The sequence below is a fragment of the Macaca nemestrina genome, chromosome 9 (genome assembly GCF_043159975.1).
Source record: "Macaca nemestrina isolate mMacNem1 chromosome 9, mMacNem.hap1, whole genome shotgun sequence".
Classification (NCBI taxonomy): Eukaryota; Metazoa; Chordata; class Mammalia; order Primates; family Cercopithecidae; genus Macaca; species Macaca nemestrina.
This window is the reverse complement of record NC_092133.1, coordinates 56,711,674-56,737,434: the sequence shown is the minus strand read 5'-3', so window position 1 is coordinate 56,737,434 and position 25,761 is coordinate 56,711,674. Positions and strand designations below refer to the sequence as shown.

The following is a 25,761-nucleotide window of genomic DNA, read 5'->3' as shown; positions in this document are numbered from 1 at the left end:
AATCTGAGCTGAATGTCTGATTTTGTAGATGCAGGGTTTGAAGTTAGCAGTTGATAGCAGGGAACTAGTTGATGGGAAACACCAGCATCCCAAAGGTGGTCTGGGCCCTCCCCACCAACCGATTCCATTCTTACGTCTTTAATTGGGTTCCTTGGCTGAGACTAGACTTTAAGGCATTTTGATAATATCGAGGCATAAATTGTAATCCCCTAGTTCATTTCAACACTTTTGGAAATGTAAATTTTAATTTTAGGTATCCTTACCACAAATAGTTAAATACTCCAAGATAAAAAAATTCAACTGTATTAATCAAAATATTAACAGGGTTTATCTTTGGATGATAGGATTAGAGGTAATTTTTATTTTCTCTAAACTATTCCATATTTTCCAAAGTTTGAATGTATTGATCTAGATCTGTATTCTTCCCTGTGTTATTTCATTATCACACAAGTATTATTTGTTTAATCTACTTTTACAATTTTGATGATTTAACAATTTCTGTGTATAATTTTGATACATGTTTTGAAAGAAGAGTCTTTTTGGATTTCTATAGGTTTTACATTTATGGATAACAATTAATGAAATAGTAATAACTATTTATTTTTATTTTATTTTTTGAGATGGAGTATCACTCTGTCACCAGGTTGGGGTACAGTGGCACGATCTTGGATCACTGCAACCTCTGCCTCCTGGGTTCAAGCAATTCTCGTGTCTCAGCCGCCCAAGTGGCTGGGACTACAGGTGCACACCACTATGCCCAGCTAATTTTTTTTGGTATTTTTGGTAGAGACAGGGTTTTACTTGGTTGGCCAGGATGGTCTCGATCTCCTGACCTCATGATCCACCCACCTTGGCCTCCCAAAGTGCTGGGATTACAGGTGTGAGCCACCATGCCCGGCTAGTATTAACTATTTATAAGGAAATCTATGACTTTGGACTGGGAAAATATTTAACAGGCAGATCAGTACAAAATAGAGCCCTGATTACCTGGCACAGTCCACCTCTTCCTGCCATCCCAAACCTGTTCACCTCTTCATAATCTCCATTGTAGGAGATGGCATCATCAGCCACCCAGTTGTTCTTATCAAAAACCTGGGAGTCATAATTGATTCTCCCTCACTTTTCTCTCCTGTACCTAAATCCATCAGCAAGTCATGTTTTCTCTACCTCCAGCGTAGGTCTTATTTATGTTCACTTCTTGCTGTTAGCAGTGCCACTTCCTTAGCACAAGTCATACCATCATCTCTCATGTTGGTGATATTGTAGCCTCCTTTCTGGTCCCTCTGTGCAATCTATTGTCCACACAGTCATAAAAACAGGGCCCTACTTTAGCTTTTCTCCCTATCTAGGTTTTCATAACACATTATCCTGTCCCTGTTCTATGCTCTTTACCCCCACTGACCTCTGTGCTTTTTTGTCAACATATTAACCTCTTTCCTACTCCAGTGTCTTATAACAGCTGTCCTGCTGCCTGGCTGTCCATCTCCTCCCATGGCTGGCTCCTCATCCTGGAAGTTCAATTTCACAGCCCCTTCCTTCCTCCCAGATCACTGACCTGCAGTCTGACCCAAACTAGCCCACATCTTGAGACTCCTCTAATCATGTCACTCTGATTAGTTCCTCTGTAGCACTTTCACATTTCTTAGTTGCCTTTGTTTACTTACTTATTTTCTAACATTTTCTGCTGGAATATAAGCTCTATGAATGCAGGGACCTACCTACTATCTATTTTATTCATCTTGCTGTTACAGCAACAATTGTTAACATGGTAGGTACAAAATAAATAATTATACATCAAAATAATTTATAATATGCATGGATTATAAATGGATCTTTATAATTAACTCTAATGTCTTAAAATAAAAATGTAAAGAGAAACATTTTAGTTTTTTTCTTTAGCTGTATTAATTTTTTTCAGAGTACTTTGTATATCTAGCACATTTTGTAGCAAATTGGTAATGAGGAGGAGGGAGATATCATGCCCTTTGACAGATAAGAAACTGACACTCAGATTAAATGATTTATGCAAATTCATATGCTGGTAAATGTAGAATGTGAATCATAGAGGTTTTAATGTCCTTTAAATACAACATCCTCCTGCAAATGAGAACCCAAGGCTTTCAGAGGTTACATAGCTGGACTCTTGAAAAGAATAGGAACTTGAAAAATGTTAAAATAAAGTAAAATCAAATAATAAAAAATAAAATCTAAACCAAGTGCTATTGAGTTGCTTTGAGTGTTCACATTGCAATGTAGCATGCACATCTTTTGCAACTGGGGAAAGGTATATCCATTTTCATAAAAAAATATGAGTCTATATTTTAAAAATATAAATTATATGTTCTCACATTTTTTATTATATTGATGTAGATTCTTTAAGTACCAGAGGCATTCATTTTTTTCAGAAAAGATTTTAAATATGTCTTTTATATTTTCTAGCTAATATTGCCTTCAAACACTGATTTTGTTTGTTAAATATACAAAAGCATTCATGACATTTGTAATAAATGTTACATGAGCTATTTGGTCTCCAGACATCACCTCTTTGACTCTCTGTTGCTATGGGTTTTCATTAGTATTCCATGGAGCCTCGGTTGCCATAGAAAATGTGTGGTTGTAGAGGAGTTACTATGGCAACAATCCGCCATTATGTATTTTTCAATATCAACTAGCTTGAGATGATAGTGAATCTGAATGATATTTATTTAGTGATCCAATAATGAAAAATAAAGCAAACATATTATTTTGATATCTTAGCTAACCTCAACAGATATTTTAAATATGATGCTTATTACCTTTTATTCAAATAAATAAAATAGAAATTGAAAACTGCTCTAAAAAGCTAGTTTTTAGCAGCCATTTAACTTGGTCTCTAGAGATACTAAAAATTTAAATTGCCTTAAATGTTTGACATGCATGTAAACTTCCATGTAATAAAGCTCCTTGTCAAATAAGCGTACGTTTTTGTTTTAATGGTCTCATTAACAACCTTGAACCCTAGCAGCTCAGGTACATGTGAGAAGATAAAGAAGAGGAAGAGTTTTTTTTTTTTTTTTTTTTTTGTCTTTGAAATGGGACTCAGAAATAAAGAAGGGAAATCACCTGGTGACTCGTTGCTCAATATGGCTTTTCAAAAGAACAACAACAACAACAACAAAGCAGAGAAACTATTTTCAATAAAATGGCAAATACCTAAGTTGAAGAGAAGTTTTAAGCATACTACTCAAAAACATTTTGATACATTCAATCCTTTAGCAATCATTTTGAAATTCCTAACCAATTGGAAATCTTAGGCATGTCCTGTCAAATTGTCTACAAAATCATTTTAACTTCATAGAGTGACACACCATTAAGTGGGAAAAGTGTTATGACCACAAGTCAGCAAATTAAATCCATATATATTAACGATTTTTTTTTTAAAGATGAGTGAACTTCAGGTTTTATAATTTTAATGTTGTGACCTGGTTTGTTTGTTGGTTTATTTATTTAACTTGCCAATTCTTCCTCTGAAATTGTGGCAATGTATGATGTTGGGACTCCGTTGTTTTATTTTCTTGAAACTATTTTGTCTGGGAGCTCTCCAACAATCTTTCCTGAAAGCTGGGGTTTCCCGTGAGACATGTAAAGCTATTCCTTTCTGCAGCAGAGGCTAAGCACAGAATCATCCGGTCATAAGTCAGCACTTCAGAGAATCAGAGAACACATGAATTGCTACTGGATGATCATGGGGGATTTGAGAGAAAAAGATAAACGCAAACAATGCTTTATCAGGTGCAGGTTGCATAGAGGAGGTATGTTGGGTTTGATAGAAAATCAAAAGCAGATATTCTAATCCATGATGTTGTCATATCATAAAACCTTTAGCAAAGAGTAGCTCCAAGTAAAATGAGAGCAAATTACCCTGAATTCCAAGCTATAAGGTTATCAAACAATGACATTCACCTATAAATGGCATTTGATATAGTCCTGATAGTTTTACAGATAAGGGAATTAGTAACTTAATGGATATTATCAATTGAGGATGGGAGTACTGAATTTAGGCAAAGTATAAAATGAAATCCTTGGCATTTAGCAAATTAAGGGTTTATTGTTGAGAATACATTACAAATATTATTTTGTGTGTTCGTTTTCTCTGTCACAGGATATCTGTGAGCAGTAGGCGACAGAATGTCCTGCTTGCAAGCATGAACTTTGGAGTTAGACTCCCTGGGCATGAATTCTGGCTTGATCATTTACTAGCTCTGTGATCTCGAACAAGTTAATTAACCTCTCCAGGGCTCAGTTTCCTTATTCATATAATGAAGATAATAACACTAATGATGTTATGGGGTTATTTTGAGAATTAAATGTATTTAAGTTTGTAAAGGGCTTGGAATTGGGTCTGGTATACAAAAAGTACTATTCAGGTGTATGTTAATTAAAGGAAGTTTGGGGTTCAGATTCATCCAACTGATCATAGCTGATCAGAGGGCAAACTCTTGACCAAATAAAAGATTAATTGATATCAAATAAGTCAGATTAAACAATACCATAGCTAATTAGCTTGTTTCATGTTTTTCAGATTTAAAAAATTGCATGTAAGACTTTGACATAACATTAGTAGTCTTTTATACTGTATACCAAGGTTCCATTTGCTATCAAGCCTATCCAACAAGGATTAATTAGCCTTGATCATTATGACCTTCATTCCCTGTATAGAGGTTTCTGGCAGCAGAATGCAGATTTTTTTTTTTTTTTTAGTGATGGAAGATAATGACGTAAAGTAGAATTTGTTATGATATATAATCCCCCTTTACCTGTCTTTGTTTCCCCTTGATAGATCTTGAGTCAGTATTAACAGAAGAATTAAACAGAAGATAAGTACAGTTCTTTCTAGATATTGCAGTTTGATTTGCTATGTAATTTCATGTTATAGTTAAATTCCTTCAATATCAATGAATTTAGTGTTGTATGTTTAAATTGGATATCACAGCTAATCTACACCTCTGATTCAGACTCTCTTGTTTCATTTCTGATGTGACCCTGGACTGAATGAGCCTTTTATTATTTTTCATTCACTACTTTCAGGCCTTTCTCTGTCTTCAGACCCTTGCTTCTCTCTCTAAATTTGGCAAATCCCAAGGCTCTGTTCTCTTTCTCCCTCATATCTTTTCCAGGGTTTTTTATTTCCCTCCTCCAATCTCATGGTCCCACTTTTACCTCTGTGTGGTTTTCTTGAAAATCTTTCTGTCCCTGTCCTGGGCTCCCTCCCCAGGTGGTCCTCAGTCTGACTACATGCTAGTATTTCCACTTGAGTATTATACTGCTAAAACTTCAAATAAGCATATAGCCCCAGGCCCTTTGTACCTATTAACCCTGTCCAACTCTACCTCTTAACCTCATTCACACTGTCTTTTAAAGCAGGTGTCTCCTTTTACCTTTTAAATTTTGTCAGGGTGCTAGCATCTCTCAGGCACTAAGGCTCAATGTTTTGGAAGAACTGTGAATTCAGTGTAATTAACAATAGACCTGTCCAGGGCTTTAATACAGAAGGTTTAAACCAACTGGCTGTGAGTACAATTTCCAAGGTCTCCTTGGATGGTAAAAAATATGCAATTTAGTAATCCCTAAATGAAAATTTAGCTATTTCTTTAATTATGAACACAGGCATAAACCACAGTAGTATGAATTGTGACTTTGTCACTGTAGTAATTATGAATATTATTATATTTCATTATCTTTGTTGAAGATATCTTGAAGTATTATTTATGCTCTTAACTATTTAAAAATTATAGTTTTTATTAGACCTACTATTTGTACAATATAATACATTAATAAAGAAGCAAATGTATTATCACAAATTTGTTTTTTAAAATATCTTAAAACTGTGATATTGCAATACAGTAAACATAATTCAATGATGTCATTGTCTTTAGCTAATTTCTTTACTTAGAAAGTATGTAATCACCCAAGATAATGGAAGTAGGGAGAAATAATGGTATTTCAATTTGTTTGTCTTCCTTACCCGCCTGTTTTGTTCTATGCCTTTAAAAACACTATTCTGAGAAGGGCTCCAGAGGCTTCATCAGTCTCCCAAAAGGACCATCTTCCAAAAGAAGATGTTTCTTGTTCTTTTTTCTTTTCTTCTTCAATAAAGAAAAATAAGAACACTTATTTTCCTGGGACAAGTGCTCATATAAAAGTTGACAGCTTTGAATGTCATTGCTCTGTTTATTCATTCAGCATTTTAAAAATATGTACTAATGTCCTAGGTGTTACTTTAATCTATATTTCATCTCAGTTTTTAGGATCAAAATATCATAATTTTATAAGAACCACGGATTCTTTTGAAAAACTTTCAGAACAGCAAAATAAACCTAAGATAAAGATGTGTGTATGTGTGTTACCTTCTAGTATCACGGCAAATAAAGCAAAGCTAAATGAGCTTGCCAGTAATTTATCAAACAGGATGAGATTATAGATATTAATAAGCTGGAAATAATGGAGATAGGAAATAAGTGGGGAGGATGAGCCAGGTATAATCAGAGATGCAATTGAGTACATTAGCCTAGTGGCTCCTCAACACATAAATTAGGTACTTTGAGAAATAAACTAATTTTGATAATCTATAGCCACATAAAATAATGTTGTCAAACTCTTTGCATCATTTGTGGATTTTAATTAGTTCTTCTTATGACTCCTGACCTCCATTGTCTTGGGTGATCACATACTTTCTAAATAAAGAAATTAGCTAGGGACAATGATGTAGGTGAATTATATTTACTATCTTGCAATTTGGATGTCTATTACCGCATAACAAACCATCCCAAAGCATAGTGGCTTAAACAACAATGCATTATCATCTCTCATGGCTCCGTGGGGTTCTTGTCTCTTGTGTGTGTGCAGCCATCTAAAGTCCCCACTGCTCTGCACATCGAGGTGTCTGCACTCCCAGGTCTGGTGCCTCGGTGTTCCCCTGTGGCTCCCTCTCTCGGTAGAATATCCTGGACTGTTTCATATGGTGGCTCAGGGTGCCAAGAGGCAGGAAGCAGGGCCCGCCAGTCCCCTTAAAGGCTAGGTTCAAAGTGGCTATAGCACATGGTGGGTGCGTGTTCTGATGGCCAGACAAGATTCCGTAGGGTAAAAGAATAGACTTCTTCTCAAGCGGGGTATTGGTGTGTGTGTACACAGGGAAGAAGGAATTGAAGTCACGTGTACTACTCATTTCCCCTACTTCACCTTGTTCTCCTCAAACTAGATGTTCCTTATTAGTTCTCAATTTTCATTTACTAACAATTTAATTGATTATTTTCTCTCAAGAAAACTCCTTTAAGTTTCCTGTATCTAATCAGATCTCTACTCATTTTTGTTTGTTTTCTATAAAGTTCTAGCATTCATGCCTCCTCAATTCCACCACTTTTTTTTTGTTGTTGTTGGTTTGGTTTTTGTTTTTAAGCCACCATAACCTCATGCACTGTTGCAGAGGGTTTCTTGTGTTAGTTGGTGTAAAGTTAGGAAGATCCAAAGACCATATTCATTTCTGACACCAACTGTAAGTTTCTGAATTCCCAAGGCCACCCTCAGGTTTAATAACTTGCTAGAAAGACTCCTAGCACTCCGAAAGCTGTTATATTCACAGTTCCAGTTTATTAGAGCAAAAGAATACAGATTCAGATCGAGCAAGGGAACACAGGGGAACACAAATCAGGGTCTAGAAGAGCTCCAAGCTTCCAGTTGCTCTTTCCCAGTGTAGTTGTGGGGATGATGCCACTTCTCCCAGCAACACTGTGTGACAACATACATGGGTGTACTGGAAAGTACACCCAAGCCTTGGTGTGCAGAGTTTTTTAAAAGTACTTTGTATTTTATTGACTGTATTAAATATATTACATACATCCCCATTAACTTTGATTGCAGTGGTGAGTACTTTTTATTTATTTATTTATTTATTTATTTATTTATTTATTTTTATTTATTTTTTTTACTTTTAATTTAAGTTCAGGGGTACATGTGCAAGTTTGTTACATAGGTAGATTGTATCATGGAGGTTTGGTGTACAGATTATTTCACCATCCAGGTAACAAGCATAGCACTCAAAAGGTAGTTTTTCCATCCTTACTCTTCTCCCTCCCTCTACCTTTAAGTAGGCCTCAGTGTCTGTTCCCTTCTTTGTGTCCATGTGTACTCAGTGTTTAGCTCCCACTCCTAAGTGAGAACATATAGAGTTATGTGACCGAGGCTCAGTCACACGGGTATGTTTGGTCACAGAGATACTGTTGATTGCTCCTGATATCGTGTAGCCACAGGCACCCTACTGTACATAAATCACATTGTTTGCATAGACTCTGAGAGGTGGCTGAAAGCCCCAAGGAGAACAAAGGCACTCTTTTCAGGCAGGATATCCCAAGGGCTTAGAGATTACTGCCTGGGTGCTAAGAGTGAAGACCAGACCTCTCTTTGGGCAAGGTTAATTCCTTACTGCTCAGGTCCTTCATCTCCTTCCCTCTCCAGTCCATTTAATATCCTTGCCAGGTAAAATTCTCTAATGAACAGTCTTAGTCATTGTCACTTTCTGCTCAACAACCTATGATATCGTCTTAATACATTTTTGTCCTATGTTCCTTATTTTCAGGTGGCTTTTATTATAAATATTTTCTCTTTTTGGCCCCATAAACCAGCAAAATGTCAAAGTGGTCCCAGGTTACTTAATCACCCTACGTTTTCCTACCTGACCTTTCCCTTTGCTGTGTTCTCAACCTGCTGTGTCCTTGCCCATTCGAACTCCAACTCATCTTTGTGGTATCATGTGTTTGATAGTGCCCTCACTGTCAAAAAAGCTTAATTGCTTAAAATAAATTTATTTGATTCCTTTTTTGATCCCTTTCTTTGTACATCTCTGTGGCACTTGCTACGGTTGGCTTTGCATTACAGTTATTTTTGTACCTGCTTTATGCTCTAAGACAGTAAGTGCCTCCAGAGTAAAGATCGTACCTTATTCCTCTTCATATTTCCTGTAAAAGCCAAGATCATGCCTGAATCTGGAAGGGATGGAATATGGGGAGAATCTAAATCCTACCTTCTGGGGGAAGACTCAATACATATTTACTGTCACAAGTACAGAGTCCTTAAAATGGTGGCTTCTTTGTTGTGTTAAAGCCAAATGAATAGTTTCTGTAATAAGCCCCCTTAAGTTCTATATGGGCTGTGGTGGTTAGGGGAAATTCTTTTTTTTTTTTTTTTTTTTTTTTTTTTTGAGACGGAGTCTCGCTCTGTCACCCAGGCTGGAGTGCAGTGGCCAGATCTCAGCTCACTACAAGCTCCGCCTCCCGGGTTTACCCCATTCTCCTGCCTCAGCCTCCCAAGTAGCTGGGACTACAGGCGCCCGCCACCTCGCCCGGCTGGTTTTTTGTACTTTTTAGTAGAGACGGGGTTTCACTGGGTTAGCCAGGATGGTCTCGATCTCCTGACCTCGTGATCCGCCCGTCTCGGCCTCCCAAAGTGCTGGGATTACAGGCTTGAGCCACCGCGCCCGGCCGGTTAGGGGAAATTCTTTTGAGGAGTTTTAAATAACTGAATTCACTTGAGCATGTAAACACTAGCATTGCGTTCTTTGGTCAGTATGCAGCATTTGGCACTACATATAGATCAGGGATTTTGTAGAATCTAACCTAAAGGATCTGACTGGGTTCTGTTGGTCCCATGTGAAAAATAACCTGATAGGATTCACTCAACTTCAGATCTGTGCTCTCTCCTCTCTCTCATTTTAAAAGCCCGTTGTCTACCCTGCCAGAATTCTAGTATGTATTTCACTAAGATAGATCTTTTAATATATTCATTCATATAATGATTCGGCATGTGTTTAATGAGCATGTATTTATCAGATGCTATGTCAGGTACAAGAGATACAGTGGTAAACAAGACAGCAGTAGCTCCTGCCCTCAGTTTCTCTCTTAGAAGTGACTTTAAAGCCTCAGGGCACAGTGGCTCACTCCTATAATCCCAGCACTTTGGGAGGCTGAGGCAGGTGAATCATGAGGTCAGGAGCTCAAGACTAGCCTGACCAACATGATGAAATCCATCGCTACTAAAAATACAAAAACTAGCCGGGTGTAGTGACATGCGTGTAATCCCAGATACTCAGGAGGCTGAGGCAGGAGAATCACTTGTACCTGGGAGGTGGAGGTTGCAGTGAGCCGAGATCATGCTGCTGCACTCCAGCCTGGGCAACAGAGCAAGACTCCATCTCAAAAAAAAAAAAAAAAAAAAAAAAAAAGCCTCAGGCCTATTTTTTATAGGTTTAGTTAACCTACAATACTGTCTTTCCAAACCAACTTACTGGCTTTCCAAACAAGTCTGTGAAATTGGAGAGTTAAATTGATAACATCTACAACAGCTAATATTTATTAACATCTACAACAGCATTTACCCATTCTGCATCCATCAACTCATTTCATCCTAACAACCCTTTAGGTAGCAGCATAATCATTATTCCATCATAAATTAGAAAATTGAGGTGATATTTCAGGTTTGCCTGTTCTAAAACTTGTACTCTTCACCACTGTGTGATTACTACTAGATTAAGTAAGCCTCAGCACCAATTTGCTTGCATTGACTTTGATCTTGCATTGTTATTACAGGCCAGGGTTCAAATATCTCCCATCTGACTGTGTTAAAATTTACGATTTGAGTTGCTACCATATTATCAGCTGAGTAATTGGATCAAACCTGTTCCTGGATCCACAGTGGTAGTATTTGTCTTTGTTCTTTACAGAGCCTCATTATATTGCTTGAATATCATCTTGAAAAAAACATAGATGATGTTAGAAATATTTCTTAACTAAATAAAAATTGCTAACAATAAATGTGCTACTTGAAATTTGCTAGTAGTTCATTGTAACTGTATTAGTTGGTCTGAGTTCAACAAGTGAATGATGACTTTTCTCAACAAATTGGTTGATATTATGCTCCTCAAACCTGCCATGAGTTACACGACCCCAGGAGAGTCTGGAATGTTGGTGTGATAGTGACAAATTGTTTCACTGCTCTCTAATGCAAAAATATTATAAATAAGAATCATCTCAGTTTATTTATTCAAGTGTATTTGAAATGATATATTTGGCGATTTGTACTTTCTGAGCTCTGTAGTAGACTTATTTCTTTAAGGAAATAAAAATAAAATGTCAAATTCAGGACAAAACAATCTAGAATTTTAGTTATGTAAATGGGTGAGATAAATAGTACTGTTCTAGCACCACTCTCTCTCAAAGGTCCTTTTTAGAATGCTGCCTTCCACTAGGCACTTCTCTTCAACATCTTGGCAGGTACATTTGTAGGTTTAAGTGAACACATTGCGTTGCATTGCCTTGCATTGCTTGCAGTGGAGAAATATTTGCCCAAATTTCTTTTCTCTAATTTAACCAGTGTTATTTCAGTAGAGCAGATTGCAGGCAGGTCACAGAGCAGCTAGGAGCAGGGCTCTGAAGACAGAGTTGGGTTTGAATGCTGTCTTTGCCATGCATGTCTTTGCCATGCATATAAGCTGTGTAACTTTGGGCAAATTAGTTAATCTCTGTAAGTGTCAGATTCTTCATCTATAAAATGAGAACAATACTAATTCCTACCTCATGTTGTTTAAATGATCAAATATGACTTATGCTGGGCGTACATTAAATGCCCAGTAGCTCCAGAAGGCTGTTTTACTTGTTATTAGAGAAAGTATCCATTTTCTTTTTATTCATTAAAAAAATCACCACTTTAAAAGAATAAGTGGTCTTGGTAATTAGCGTCATTGTTAAATACAAAAAAAGCCACTTCAAGGAAGAACAAAAAGCAATAACACAACAAATGGTTTCTTAAGTGGGTTGTCAAAATGTCACACTTTGATACTAGTGGTCAATATAAAAACATTTAATTTCATGGCTAATCCTTGGTATCAAATGAGCCTCTGGAAACTACAAGTTATTCAACTCTCTGGACTCTGGAGTCACTCAACCTGGGTTCAGTTATAGGCTCTGTTACTTATTTACTGTGTAACTTTGGGCAAGTTACTGATTCTCTTTGTGCCTCAGTTTCCTTTTATGTAAAATGGAAGTAATAAAAGTACCTGCCTCATAGGGTTGTTAGGTGAGGATTAAATAAGATGATGTTTGTAAACTCTTTAGAACAGTACCTGGCAGATACAAGGATTAACTGCAGTTATTTTAGATGGATGGTACTAATATAACTAAACTTGATTTTCACACATATATAATAAACACCTTTGATGGAGATGCATTTTGAATCATGGATAGAATAATTCTTTATTATCATACACGTTGACTAGCTGGAAATGTGAAATAAGAAATATGTCAGATATGGAAAGTCACCAATGCAAGATCTTGGAAACAGGGTCATTATTTAAAAGAAATCATTTATAAGATGGTATGTAGTTATTGTAAATAATGTTCAATCTTTTAAATTTAGCATTTGTAGTAATATTATAGTTTCTATTGCTGGCTTTATAAATGCAGGCATGATTTGGCCCATATATCCTGGCTTGTTACCACAGGAGATTATTCAGTCAAGGAAGAAACAAGAACTGTGTAAGACAATCTCAAAGTAATTACTGTGGACTTCAGAATAGTCTTATTGGAGAGCAATTGCTGAGAAATGAACCATGATTGTTTCTGTAGCTCTAGTGGAAATAGTAAATGTTTGGTAACTAATGGTTCTGGAGACTGTGGGCATCAGTTTCAGCAAACAGGAAGAACTTGGCATTTGACAACAGAAGTCCTGGGTTCAGGTTCTGTTGCTTCCACTACTGACTGTGTAACTCCAGGCAATTCGCTCATTTCTTTGCTCATCAGTTTCATCTTTTATCAAATAAAAATAATAACATTTCCCCCGAGGTTCTACAGGATTGTGAGCCAAAGAAGATAAAATGTGAGAGCCCTAGGCACATGATTGAGATTTCCATTTTTACTAATGTCAAGACAGGAGTCAAGAACGAAGCATTTTTGTTTTTCTGTGGAACCTGAATACGTGGCCTGGCCTATGAGAAGAGCAAAGCAAAAGAGATATTTTCTATTTAAATTGTATTTCACTAAATTTAATTATAATTATTTTAATTCTGTGTATTCAGATTCTACTTAAGCACATCACTTTACCTCATAGCATATGATTTTGACCTGCTTGGCAGAATGAGATCTGGGAAGAGGAACTTAGATTGGGGGCAGAGTTAGGGAGGAAGAGGGTCTTGGTGTGCAGCTGGTTACCAGAAAAGGTGGGTGTGGGTGTGTTTTTCAAGACTTGGTTATCAGATGAGGTCTTAGCAAAATAGACTCAAGATTCTTTGGGAGTGGGCCGGGGCATGGGGAAGGAAAAGAGGGTAGGATCTATATGTTTTGGGGGTCAGAGAGGTTTGGGAGGGGCAGGATCGGAGGTTCCTGTTAGGGAGATGGGAGACAGCCTGGGGGATGGAGGAGCTCTTCCAGAAGGGGGTAGAACTAACCTAGAGAAAGAGGATGGCCTGGGTAGTTTTCTTCTAGGAATCACTATAGGGTCAACTTTGATTACGAAACTTTTTAATACTGGACATTTTTTTTTCTTATTTCTAGTTTTAATTTCCTGTCAGTTTTTCAACAGTTGCTAAATTGTCCTAGGGTAGCACAGAAAGAAATGTATTTACAGGTGAATAGGAGCAAAACTTGTCTTTCCATAATGTGGTGAGATGTAAAGGAGAAAAATTTGTAGAAGAGTTTGGCTGGTGGTCATGAAAAGGAAAGCGGATGGGCCAAATCTTACTTATATTTGGCATTTGCTCTGACAGATAGCTTCAATCCTAATGGGTGTATGAGGAAGAAGGAGAAGGCCACGGGGTGCCACAGAAACATTTCACTCTCGTTTTCTCCTTCTACTTTGCTGTTTACCACCATCTCCTTCTTACCTGCTAACTCAATCCTTTTCCTCCAAGAGTTTCTGTTTTGCTTCAAAGTCCTACGCTTTTCTGCTTCAGTGTTTGTACCAACTCCAGTGGTCAAAGCTATGAGAGTTTTTTATTCTCTCTGCTTAGAGGATGACTGAGGAGAAGTCCCATCTGTGTCTCTGGTGTCTCCTACTAATTTGCTTTCCCATAGAAACACTGGTGAATATTAAAGTATTTCTACAGATAATAATGGGTGACCTACATTTCTTTAGGTGAGCTAATAAACTAGCCATCCTTTGTCGCTTTACTTTTATAAGAAGATGTTTTATAAGGTCTAAACAACAATTTTTTTGGCTATATATAAATTTTGGACAAAGCATATTACTGGGTTGGAGACTGACTACATTATAGGATGGTGGCATGGTTGCAATGGTAAATAGAAAGACACTGGAACCAGATAACTTGGGTGTGCATTCAGGCTCCATCCTGTACTGGCTGCATGACTTTGGACAACTTACATTACTGCTTTAAAAATCAGTTTCCTCTGTGGGAAGGAGATTAAAAAAAATTAATATCATAAAATAAAGAACTGAAGGATGATTCCACGATGTTATGAAGACTACCTGTCTTAAGCCCATAGTCAACATCAAACTCAATTATGAGCCTCTAGAAGCTTTGCTATTTTAATCAGTTAAAAGACTAGAATATCTGTGCTTACCATTACTTTTAAACATTGTTTTGGAAATTCTGGCCTATGTAATAAGACGTGCAAAAAAGAAAATGAGAGAGAGAATTGCAGGAAAAGACCAGCTGAAGAATAACTATAATGAAAAGTGAGTTGGGCCTGTGTAAAGAACAAACAGGTAGAAATAGCCAAGAACGTTTTTTGAAAAAGAAGTTCAAAGTGTCTTTTCTGACCAAATGTTGTGTGCTCTATAAAGTTTATGCTGTGAGCACAAGTATTGATAGATGGATCAGAGGAAGAGAAATGAACAACCCTGAATCTAGTGTCTAGTTGGCCTAATCAAGCACTTATGCTGTGCTAGACACTGAAGTAAGAGATTTCTGTACATTATCTGGTTTAATCCTTACAACAAGGCTGCAAGATAAACATTGACAAGCTAGACTTGCCCAGGTGTCCAAACTGACATCAGAGCTCAGGTGTGCCTCAAAGCAAATTTTGCACTGATGAACCAGGAAGGAGTAAGTGATTTCACCGGTGGTGCTGGGGAAAGTCTGTGAGAGGTGGTGGTCAAAAATTGTGGTAAGTACTCATCTCACGTTATACCTATGATAAAGTCCACATAGGTTTAAAAAAAAAAGCCAAGGGTAAAAGGTAGTGATAGGGACTGGGAGAACAAGCAAAAGAAAACATAAGTAGCTATTTAATTGATACTGGATGGAGGAAGAACTTTCTAAGCATAGAAGTCCAGAGCAGACATCCCAAAGTAAATGATTGATATGTTTCATTACATAAAATTTAAACTTATGTGCATCAAAACCATTATAAACCAAACCTAAATACAAATAATGGACTGGGAAAGCAAATGAAAATATTTATATAATTATCATACACAAATGATTAATATCCTTATTGTCTAAAGAGCTCTTATAAATCAATAGAAGACCACAAACCTTCTAAGTAAAGACAGTCAAAGGCATAAAGGGGAAGAACTGCAATAGATTGTAAAAATTGCTTCATTGTAATAGCAAGAAAAAGTAACTCCAATAAAAGGTACATACCGTTTCACTATGAAATAAAAAAGCATTTTACGAATATACTAAGATACATTTGTGAATGTTTAGAGAAATGGGCACTTTCCTGCACTGTGAATTGTTCTTTTGATGGGCAATCTAGAGATTTTGCCTTTTTGGTGGGCACATGATAGGCAAGTGCCATGAAAAAAGTTTGTTCCTTTTCTTCAACAATACCATTTTGGTGAATTTCTTTTAAGGAAAGCAGCAGATACAAAGTCAAGATTTTTGTGCAAGGAGATTATTACAATGTTAGATGTGCTAGACAGAAATGTATATCACAAATAGTAGGAAGTATTTGAAAAAACTTTGCCATGTGAATAGGTAGATTAGGGTGCAACTATCAAAACCACATTTTGAGACTATGATATGGAAAAATGATATGATTTTAAGGGGAAAAGGCAAGATATACTGTATATATGGAATAATTCCAATCTTGTTTAAAACACTGTATATGTGAAACTGTGTGTATTGAAAGAGAACACCGCAAAATATTAACTTTCCTCTAATGGTAGGACTATGATTGATTTTCATTTTCTGTACTTGGCACATTTTCTGTAATGAATGTGCATTGCTTTTATGATTATACAAAGCTATTACACTTACTGTTTTAGAAGTTGTGAAGATTAAATAAGAAAATGTAGCTGAGATACCAGGAATAAAGTTAAGGTTTTAGAAATGTTAATTTCCTTCTATTTTTTTCTTTATTGGAAGCTCAAATAGAAACATGAAATTGCAGATTTAATTCTGTATGACTTGATAGTGGGTTTTTTAAGGCTGACAAGATGAAATAATTTTTGTGGTGTCAATTTGAATAGACTTTGATAGAGTCGAATGAACTGTACACAAGTGAAGTTAGAGTTAACTACAAAGTAGAATGTTCCTTTCTTTACATTCTACATATTTAAACTTCAGTACCAGTTGGAATAATTTGCATATTGCACATATTACTATATTCTGATAGGAAATGAGATAAAGGCATTTCTTCCCTGATGGAATAAAGTTAGCATTTTGTAAAAACAGAAAGTCAGACTTAATCTTCATCTTGGAGTTCCTGCAGTCAGAGTAGATCCTTAGTTTTCTATTTTGAGGTTGTAATAATATTATAGGAACCATATCATCTCTTGCATAATCAGACTTTTGGCTTTTACATGTCTTGCTATTCTGACCCTTGGTAAACAATATTTACAGTAATGAAGTTTGGGAGAAAATGGATTTCTCATAATCGCTGTGCAAGAAAGTTATATGGGAAAATGTTTTCTGATGCCAGCATTTTCATGCAGAGGGAAAAATTTTTAAATTATCTTTATTACTACTGTTACAGTTGCATCTCATTGGCATATTCATTTCAAGTTCAAGATCATACTTTTTTAATGTATCTGGCACAATTTCATTTTTTAAAATTCTCTTCAAACTATTGATGCTATTGATTTGGTGTCCCTGCTTTTCTTTATTTTGTAGTTATCTAAGCATTTCCTGCAGAGGTCTTTTTTTTTTAAGTAGGATTCATTTTATTTCCTCTATTTTACTTTGTGTTCTCCCCCTTTAAGGCACTTACTATGTATATAAGTCAATTAATAATGTGCATGTGTCATGTGTCACTGTCATGGTAAATATTTGGAATTCTTTCATGTTTGTTAAATGTTTGTTTCTTTACTTTTTTAGGGTGACTTTGGATCCGATTATCCACGAAGCTCTAGAAAGGTAATGAAAATTACCACTAAACTCAACAAATATATTATTTTGTGTGGACAAGTTTCTTTCTTATAAACATAGACTCAAATGAATTATTTACAGGAGATAGTCCTTTTAAACCAGTTTATTGTTGTCAAATTTGAAGGCTTTTATACTCTTGCCTAGTGGGGCAACCTGGTCACCTGGACATGTGCTCATGGTAGGATAATTCTTTGGTGCTATTAGTTGTGTTTCACATCTGCTTCTCAGCTGTGCAGTTTGAGGCTTGATTTAATGGCATGTACGGAGTAACCAAGACCCCCTGGAGACTGATACAACATCCATTTCTCCACTGACAATGCCATGAAAATTAAATGTTTGATTTAGCTAAACCGAAAAGTCTACATGGGAGTGCAATTATGATCCGGTGTTTGCTTCTAAATCTGGAATTAGAACAAGGAGAGTCACTTCAATTATTTTAATAGTGAAAGACCTTTAGCCGTGGTAACCTGATATGTCTGTCTAACCTTGAAGGATATTCTGCTCAGTGGGCTATGCAGGCTACCTTTCCCCTATACAGTGATGTGTAAATGCTTCAACTCTCTCCCTCTTGGCCTCTCATCTTCCTGGAGTCGTCACCATTCATCTTTCCATATGCTCATGCCATCCACTATTCTTTTCAACCAGCAGGGTCAGGTAAGGGTTAGGACAGACTGCATTAGAATGTCAGTTCTCCTTGCTTCGTTTTCTTCCTATAGAAATAGACGAATAATAGTATCTGCCTCATAAGTTTGTAGTGAGAATTTATTGAAACAAAACATTTAACTTGGTACCATAATAAGAGCTTAATAAATATCAGTATAATTCACATTATTATTATTTTTTTCCTAAGATGACTTCTGCATTCATATGTATATACTTTACTAGGTTGAATCATGTGAAATTGCCATTTTGGTAAGTAAAAAATAGTCTAACACCAATAATTTCATGTGATTACACTATGAATTAACATATAATTCTATTTTCTGTCTATGGTGTTTTGGTTATTTTGTTTCTGTAACATATTCACTACACAATTCTGTGATACACTTGAATTATCTTCTTTTTTTTTTTTTTCAGACAGAGTCTTGCTCTGTTGCCCAGGCTGGAGTGCAGTGGTACGATCTCAGCTCACTGCAACCTCTGCCTCCTGGGTTCAAACAATTCTCCTGCCTCAGTCTCCCAAGTAGCTGGAATTATAGGCACACACCACCACGCCTGGCTAATTTTTGCATTTTTAATAGAGATGGGGTTTCACCAGGTTGGCCAGGCTGGTCTTGAACTCCTGACCTCAGGTGATCCACCCACCTCGACCTCCCAAAGTGCTGGGATTACAGGCGTGAGCCACGGTGCCCAGTCTGAATTGTCTTCCTAAAATGATTTTTTGTTTTTGTTTTTATTCAGCAAAAGGACTGAGTGATGCTGTTTTTTTCCTGAATGACTCCTAAGAATGATAATGTAGTCTAGGAAGACTTTGACATTGGTTCAGTAGGCTCATCGTGATACTAGGTGGGTTCCAACTCAGCAGGATGTTGTAATGTTGCTGGTCAATATTAATTGTGTCACCAATAATATGCTAAAGTCAGATTTATGTGGGTCAGGCACACAATTTTATCTCAGCCATATGATATGTTCTTCTTATCAAAGTATTTTTCCATTTTTACTGTATTTACTTTCTCAATAATTTTAAGGAGCAAAAATAAAACTATCTTAATCCTTTAAAGATTAAAAATGGAGTCATATGTTAACTAATTTGATCAGGAGCATAGATCTAGTTAGTGGCTATTCAGAGAGTTAAATAAAGGTCTTCATAATTTCAAAGCTAATGTAGGCTTTTATAGGTCTTATCGCAAACTCATTTGATATAATTGGATAAATAAAATCCTCCCAATTTCTCTCATTCTTACTATATTCCGTGGTTACTCAAAAGCATTCTCTATGTTTTAGAAATTTATATCTAGTATAGTTAATAATTAATAAAATTTTTACAATGAATGGAACATGAATTTCACCAATACTCTGATGAAGAACAGAAATATAGGCTGTCATATCTCAAGATTGTAATATTTTAGTTTATCTTAAACCTTCTACGAGAATGAAACAACTATTCATATATGGATTTAGGACTTTCTTGTTCTGTTTTACGCACATATTTGTGCACAGTCCAACCTCATTTATAGCACTCAGCCATTTAAACAGCTTCTGAAATGAATGTGTGGTTATGCTGCCTTCTGTAGCAATTTTTATATATGGTATAAATGCTGTCTTTACTGAAATTCTGACTCTGTGCCCATGATGCTAGAAGACACAAAGGCTATTGGGAATACGAGGCTGAAATGATTTCTTTAGAGGCTCCAACACCACCAGGAATTCAGTTAGGAGAGTGATTAAAACTGAGTGAGCTGAGGCGGGCGGATCACGAGGTCAGGAGATCGAGACCATCCTGGCTAACATGGTGAAACCCTGTTTCTACTAAAAATACAACAAATTAGCCAGGCGTGGTGGCACGCACCTGTAATCCCAGCTACTCGGGAGACTGAGGCAGGAGAATCGCTTGAACCTGGGAGGCAGAGGTTGCAGTGAGTCAAGATCGTGCCACTGCACTCCAGCCTGGGCGACAAAACAAGACTCTGTCAAAAGAAAGAGAGGAAAAAACAAAACAAAACAAAAAAAACAGCAAAATACTGAGTGAGGCAAAAAGAGGTGAGAGTTGATACCTTTTATCCCCAACTTAAAAGTATCTTCTACTTTACATTTTTGGTATCTTGGGAGCATTTCTTCTGGCCTGGGACCCATCTGGTATATACTCATCTGCCTTGGTGCTTTGGAACCCTGACTGTCCTGTCTGCTCAGTTTGCCTTCTTTCTTCCTTGACATAGTTTCAAGGAATGTCCATTTCAGACGTGAGAGCTCTGAACTCGACAGAGATAACTTGCTGCTTGGCACCCACTCAGCTCCCACAGCTCCTGTCACTTAATGGTCCAGCCCTCTTTGCCAGCAAAATGGCTGGGGCCTCTGTGGAAAATACAGAATCCTTTTTCAGAATCTCTGTTATTGAATCTCCTCACACAGCTAAAATATTAAAATCCTCCTGGGATTAGGGAATGAGACAGTGTACACTTCATAGTGTACAAATTGAAGTGGTAGTTTGGATGAATTCTGAATTGAATGAGATAAGAGTGTCAATGAAAATAAAAGGAAAACCATTTATGTTGTGTAGTATCTGATTCTTTCCCCATTTCTTCGCCCCACCCCTCCACTGCTTTGATAATGTGTTTCTATAGAATATGACACCCGTGGCAACATTTAAGAAACCGAGGTCACTTTTTAGATCTTGTATGCCAAACACTTGCCTAGGCAAGCCTTTGATTTAGATGCCTGTAAATGTGACTTGACATCTATAGATAGGTGTGCTGTCAGGGCATTCGATTTACTTAATAGAAAGGATGAAGGAAAGTGTGAGCCTATCTGTAGAATTCTTTTGTCTTTGAACTGTGGAATATGAGTCACCAGGAACAATGCTGCAGCATGTCAGGCAAAGTCTGAATCCCAGTGACACAATTCTAAGAACTGTCAGAATTGACTCATGCCCAGTGTAAGGGTATGGGTTACAATGAGGCTGACTAAAAATGGGTGGGTGATTTTGGTTGCTTGCAAAAGTTTGTTTTCATTTTACATTCAGAAGAAATCAGAGCTACCACTGTTCCAGCGCGAGGCTGCCCTGAAGGTCTCTGTGTGAGGAGACTGCCTTCTGTTAGGTTCAGAAGTGCGAGCGCTCTGGCTACATCCTCTGGCATTTATTTATCCTCACGACTGAGCCAGCGGGGGGCCAGGTGTGTCCTTCCTCTGCTGATTCAAGTGGGCCCTTCCTGAAGGTGTGTGCTCTGTAGGAGGAAAAGACTCCTGTTTTCATTTTGGAGTATCGGTCCCTAAACACCTTTCTGTGACGTTGGAGGAAGGTGTATTTGTATTGATTTCTATTCTAAGGAGACTAGTGTTATTGTAGGCCCTTTAACAAATGTGTTAGGAATGCAAATATTTGCATATGGAAAAATAAAATATTAATACTACTTAGAATAGTCATAAAAGTATATAATTTACTCATATAGAAATTATCTTATGAATGATCACTTTAATTAACTGACATCTAGCTATCACATTACAAGTAACTGACACCAGCATTGAGCCCACTAGCTTCGTATTCTGGCTTGGCAGACCCAAAGATGCATAGCCACAAACTGTTTATCTCATGCTCACACAAATCATACTGTTTAGCATCCTTTAGCCCCTGAGAAAATCTCATTTTTCAATTGCCCCTCTGTTTTCTAGAACCACTCTTAAGTTGTTAAAGATTTCAGAAACGAAGTCTGTTATCACAGTATTTTCTTGCAGACATCTGATTGTTCCTGAAGGTAGAAGAAGAATCCATTTTATTTATTTTTTTCCTACAGGTTTAATTTGCTTTGCTCAAGTCTGTGGTGAGGATATTATTTACCCTGGAAAATGACTTAAAAATGTGGCAGGGATCTCTACAAGTTTGGGTTTATTATTAAACTCAAGATTTTGGCAGTTAGTAAAGTTTCTTTTAGAAAAACACAGTATTTAGAGACCAACCATGAAGATTACACTCAGGAAGGATATATATATATATATATATATATATATATATATATATTTTTTTTTTTTTTTTCTGAGACAGAGTTTCGCTCTTGTTGCCCAGGCTGGAGTGCGATGGCGCGATCTTGGCTCACTGCAGTCTCCGCCTCCCAGGTTCAAGCGATCCTCCTGTCTTAGCCTCCTGAGTAACTGGGATTACTCAGGTGCTCACCACTACACCCAGCTAATGTTTGGTATTTTTAATAGAGACAGGGTTTCACCATGTTGGCCAGGCTGGTCTTGAACTCCTGACCCCAGGTAATCTGCCCACCTTAGCCTCCCAAAGTGCTGGGATTACAGGCAGGAAGGAATCTTTCTACAAAAGGGGTCTTCCTTGCCTTTCTTTGATTACTAATGGATAGAATATTTTTTCATGCTTAGTAAATATTTGACAACTCCTGTAAATTGTCTGTACATGTCTTTGGGTATTATTTTATTAGAGTATTAGTATTTTTCTTGTTAACTTATATGAGCTTTTTATATATTAATACTATTATTCCTTTATCATTTTGGTGGCAAATATTTTTCTAGATTTCCTTTGCCTTCTAATTCTCTTTATATTCTGATTAACCCTTAAAGTTTAATTTAAAAATCTAGTAAACAATTGTTTTCCAACTGTGCTGGAACGGTTAACTGTATAATTGTTTTCAAATATGTAAATCTTTAGAAAATATATTTGGGCACAATTAAGGATCATATTTTTGTTAGGGTGGTAAATGTGGCTGAAAGATAAGCTAAAGTTAGGCTTTAAATTCTAAGGCAAGAGATCATCTAGTATAAATGTGTTTCAGTCAAGTATAGATGTTGTTGGATGCAATTATGGGTTATGATATGGTAAGGTATCCATGAATGCTAATTTCTTTGATGCAGTGCAGTGGTTTTCAAGCAACCTGCATTCTGTAATATCTCACTGTCATATTATCTCATATTCTGTCATATGATCTCACTGTTTTGTAACTCTCATAGAAGTCCCCTTTTGAATCTACCATAGTTGGAAAGGAAAAAAAAAAAAAAGAAAAAAAGAAGTCTCCTTTCTGGTGGACCCTTTTGTGGATTTATTCATGTCACATATAAATCTATTATCACATCTAAACACACCCTGGAATTCTAAGGTAAATTCTTGCTCTACAATCTTGATCTCTGTGATGGAAGTTGTGGTCCTAACTTGGGTGGTGCAAGAGCTCTCGATCACAAGCTCCCTCCATCTGGAGGGCAGTGTAGCCTAGTAATTCAGAGTGAGAGCTCTGCAGTGACAATGCCTCGGTTGGAGTCTGGCTGACTACTCATTAGGAATCATGAACAAGTTACTAGACCACCTTATTCCTCAATTTTCTCATTTCTAAAGGGAATTAATAACAGGTACCTATCTCATTGGGTTGTTAGGATAATTAATTGAGAATGTACTGTTCTCAAAAAGCTCTTGGCGCGTATGTTTGATAAATTTCAATTATCATCACCACTACCATACTGTCATTCCTTCCTCTTTCCTTTCCTTCAATTGATGGCATTCTAACCCCATTTCCAGGTAGCAGGTTTTAAGAAGATGGTGCTAAAACATAGAAAATCATGAGGGCTTTAAAAAATTTTAAAGTCTAGTAGTAAAGCAGTAGACAAGAACTTGGTGATGGAGCCAGGAAAAGATGCTTTACAGTTCAGTTTCAAAATGGTCAAGGTTTCTTCCTATGCCCATCTCCCTGACTCACATGTCACATACTCCACATTTAAGATATTCTAACCGTGGGATCCAAAATAGAGGAACAGGATTTGAGGATATTAATCTTACTTTGGTCTTCAGTAATACATCTTTATCTGTCTATCTAGTGTGTGTACTATCACTAAATATATATAATCTGGATATTCCTAGACATAATGTGTATATAAATATATATATATTTGTGTATATATATTTATATACACATTATATATATAAATTTGTGTATACATTTGTGTATACAAATATATATATATACACAAAATATATATATATTTGTATACACAAATTTTTGTGTATATATATACACAAAATATATATATATATTTGTATACGCAAACTCATATTGTGCATGTGTATTTGTTTAAAATATATAATGATATAAGTTAGAGATCTAGAAAGTCTCAGATCCCTGCTGAGCCTCTGGTGGGAGTTACTCTGCTAATTCATCCCAGGGGGAGGAGCTTCAATGTGATAAATACTATAGTCTCTAAGCTACAATGATATGCTTCTCTCTTCACAATAAAGTATAATGCATATCACCTGCTACTTAGTCTGTAGCTGCCAACTCAAGAGGTCATTGCAATAAAAAGTGCTTCTTTCTCAGGCCATAGAAAAGTAGGACATATATATATATATTCTTTCTTAGTTTCACAAAGGAGAAAAAGACTTCCTGATGTAGCTGATTGTGGTTTGTATTTTGAGCTTATGGCCAGTCTGCTGATACTTAATTACTTCAAATGGTGCAGTAAAAATGAAAGTAAAGGAACTAACTTTATTGAGTGGCCATTATGTGCTATATGATGTTAACTTATTTGATTCTCCACTGATTCTGTGAAACTGGCTTGATTACTTTCAATTTATGGATGGGGGAGCAGAGGTTCAAAATAGTTGGTATATAGCAAAGCTCTGTTTGAACCCAGATTTCAATGAGTCCCCAAATCATGCCCTTCCCAGGGCCATGCTGCCTACTGATACATCTGGATAAAGGAAACCAGAAAAATTGGTCAAGGATTTCCAGATATGACATTTGAAGTGCTGGTCCCGGCTGGTCACTCCCAGGGCAATCAACTGGAGGTTGCTGTGGCTGATAATGGCGTTAGGTAGGTTTCTCCCTCAGCCATAAGCTTCTCCTCTCTGTGACCATTCTCTGGTTTTTGGGTATAGCTTCACTCTTGGCTACTTACCTGCGTGCTCTGACTTCGACCCTACTTCCTATTTTCCACCATAGTTTTTTATTTGCTGGATTTGCATTCTAACCAGCAAAGCCATATTGGTGACAGTTATTTGCTTCACTTATTTATTTCAACTTTGATCCAGTGTTTTGAATATCTAGCTATAATTTGAGGCATGTATAACCTTCTGAGAAAAGAGTCAGCAATTAAGATGTCAGCCTTGTCAGGATTCCGGAGCACTATGCTGATAGGTACTTGGAAATGATATAGATAGAACATATGCTAAAACCTTCTGGCATGTAAATATGTTGCTCTTTAACAGAAAGTTTCCAGGATTCAATAGTCAGCCTTTTGCAATGATTAAGGTATTCTGGGCTGGATTCAGCCTCCCTTAGTAATTTTTTAAATATATATATTAGAAAGGGAGGCAGTATGTGGTATAAGGTAAAGTAGGTGAGCCTGAAAGTCAGACTGATTCAGACTCAAATTTTAATGCCACCCCTTACTGTCTGCATGTCCCTGGACTTCACACTTTACCTCTTTGAGCTCTGGTTATCCATCTGCAAAATAGATGTGATACCTACCTTATGGGGTGGTTTGTAACACCCAGTATGGTGCATAGCACAGGCCATCACTGAGCAAATATGAGTTCTCTTCATCTTGACTGGAAGATAATGCTTTCCAAAGTTCTTGTCTTCAATGAGTGCATATATATGTACAGGAAGACTGATTAAGCCTTTTCTCACATAAAGACTGTTTTTCTTTATAGGCCTTTATCTGTTCCAACTCAAAGGAAGGTTTAAGCCCTCTCATTTCCTTGATACCTCTGCATGAGATAAGACTTGAACTCAACATACAACAGCTTGTTG

The 25,761-nt window shown here is 36.8% G+C and overlaps 1 protein-coding gene across 2 annotated transcripts in view; it reads left to right on the top strand.

The window, feature by feature from the left end:
• Nucleotides 1-25,761, top strand: part of LOC105466182 (ankyrin 3) — a 703,092-nt gene that overhangs the window by 96,852 nt on the left and 580,479 nt on the right. For both annotated transcript variants that reach the window (XM_011715205.3, XM_071069573.1), the window contains exon 2: nt 17,303-17,341. In XM_011715205.3, coding sequence (XP_011713507.2) covers nt 17,303-17,341 — 39 coding nt within the window. The remainder of the gene's footprint in view (nt 1-17,302; nt 17,342-25,761) is intronic.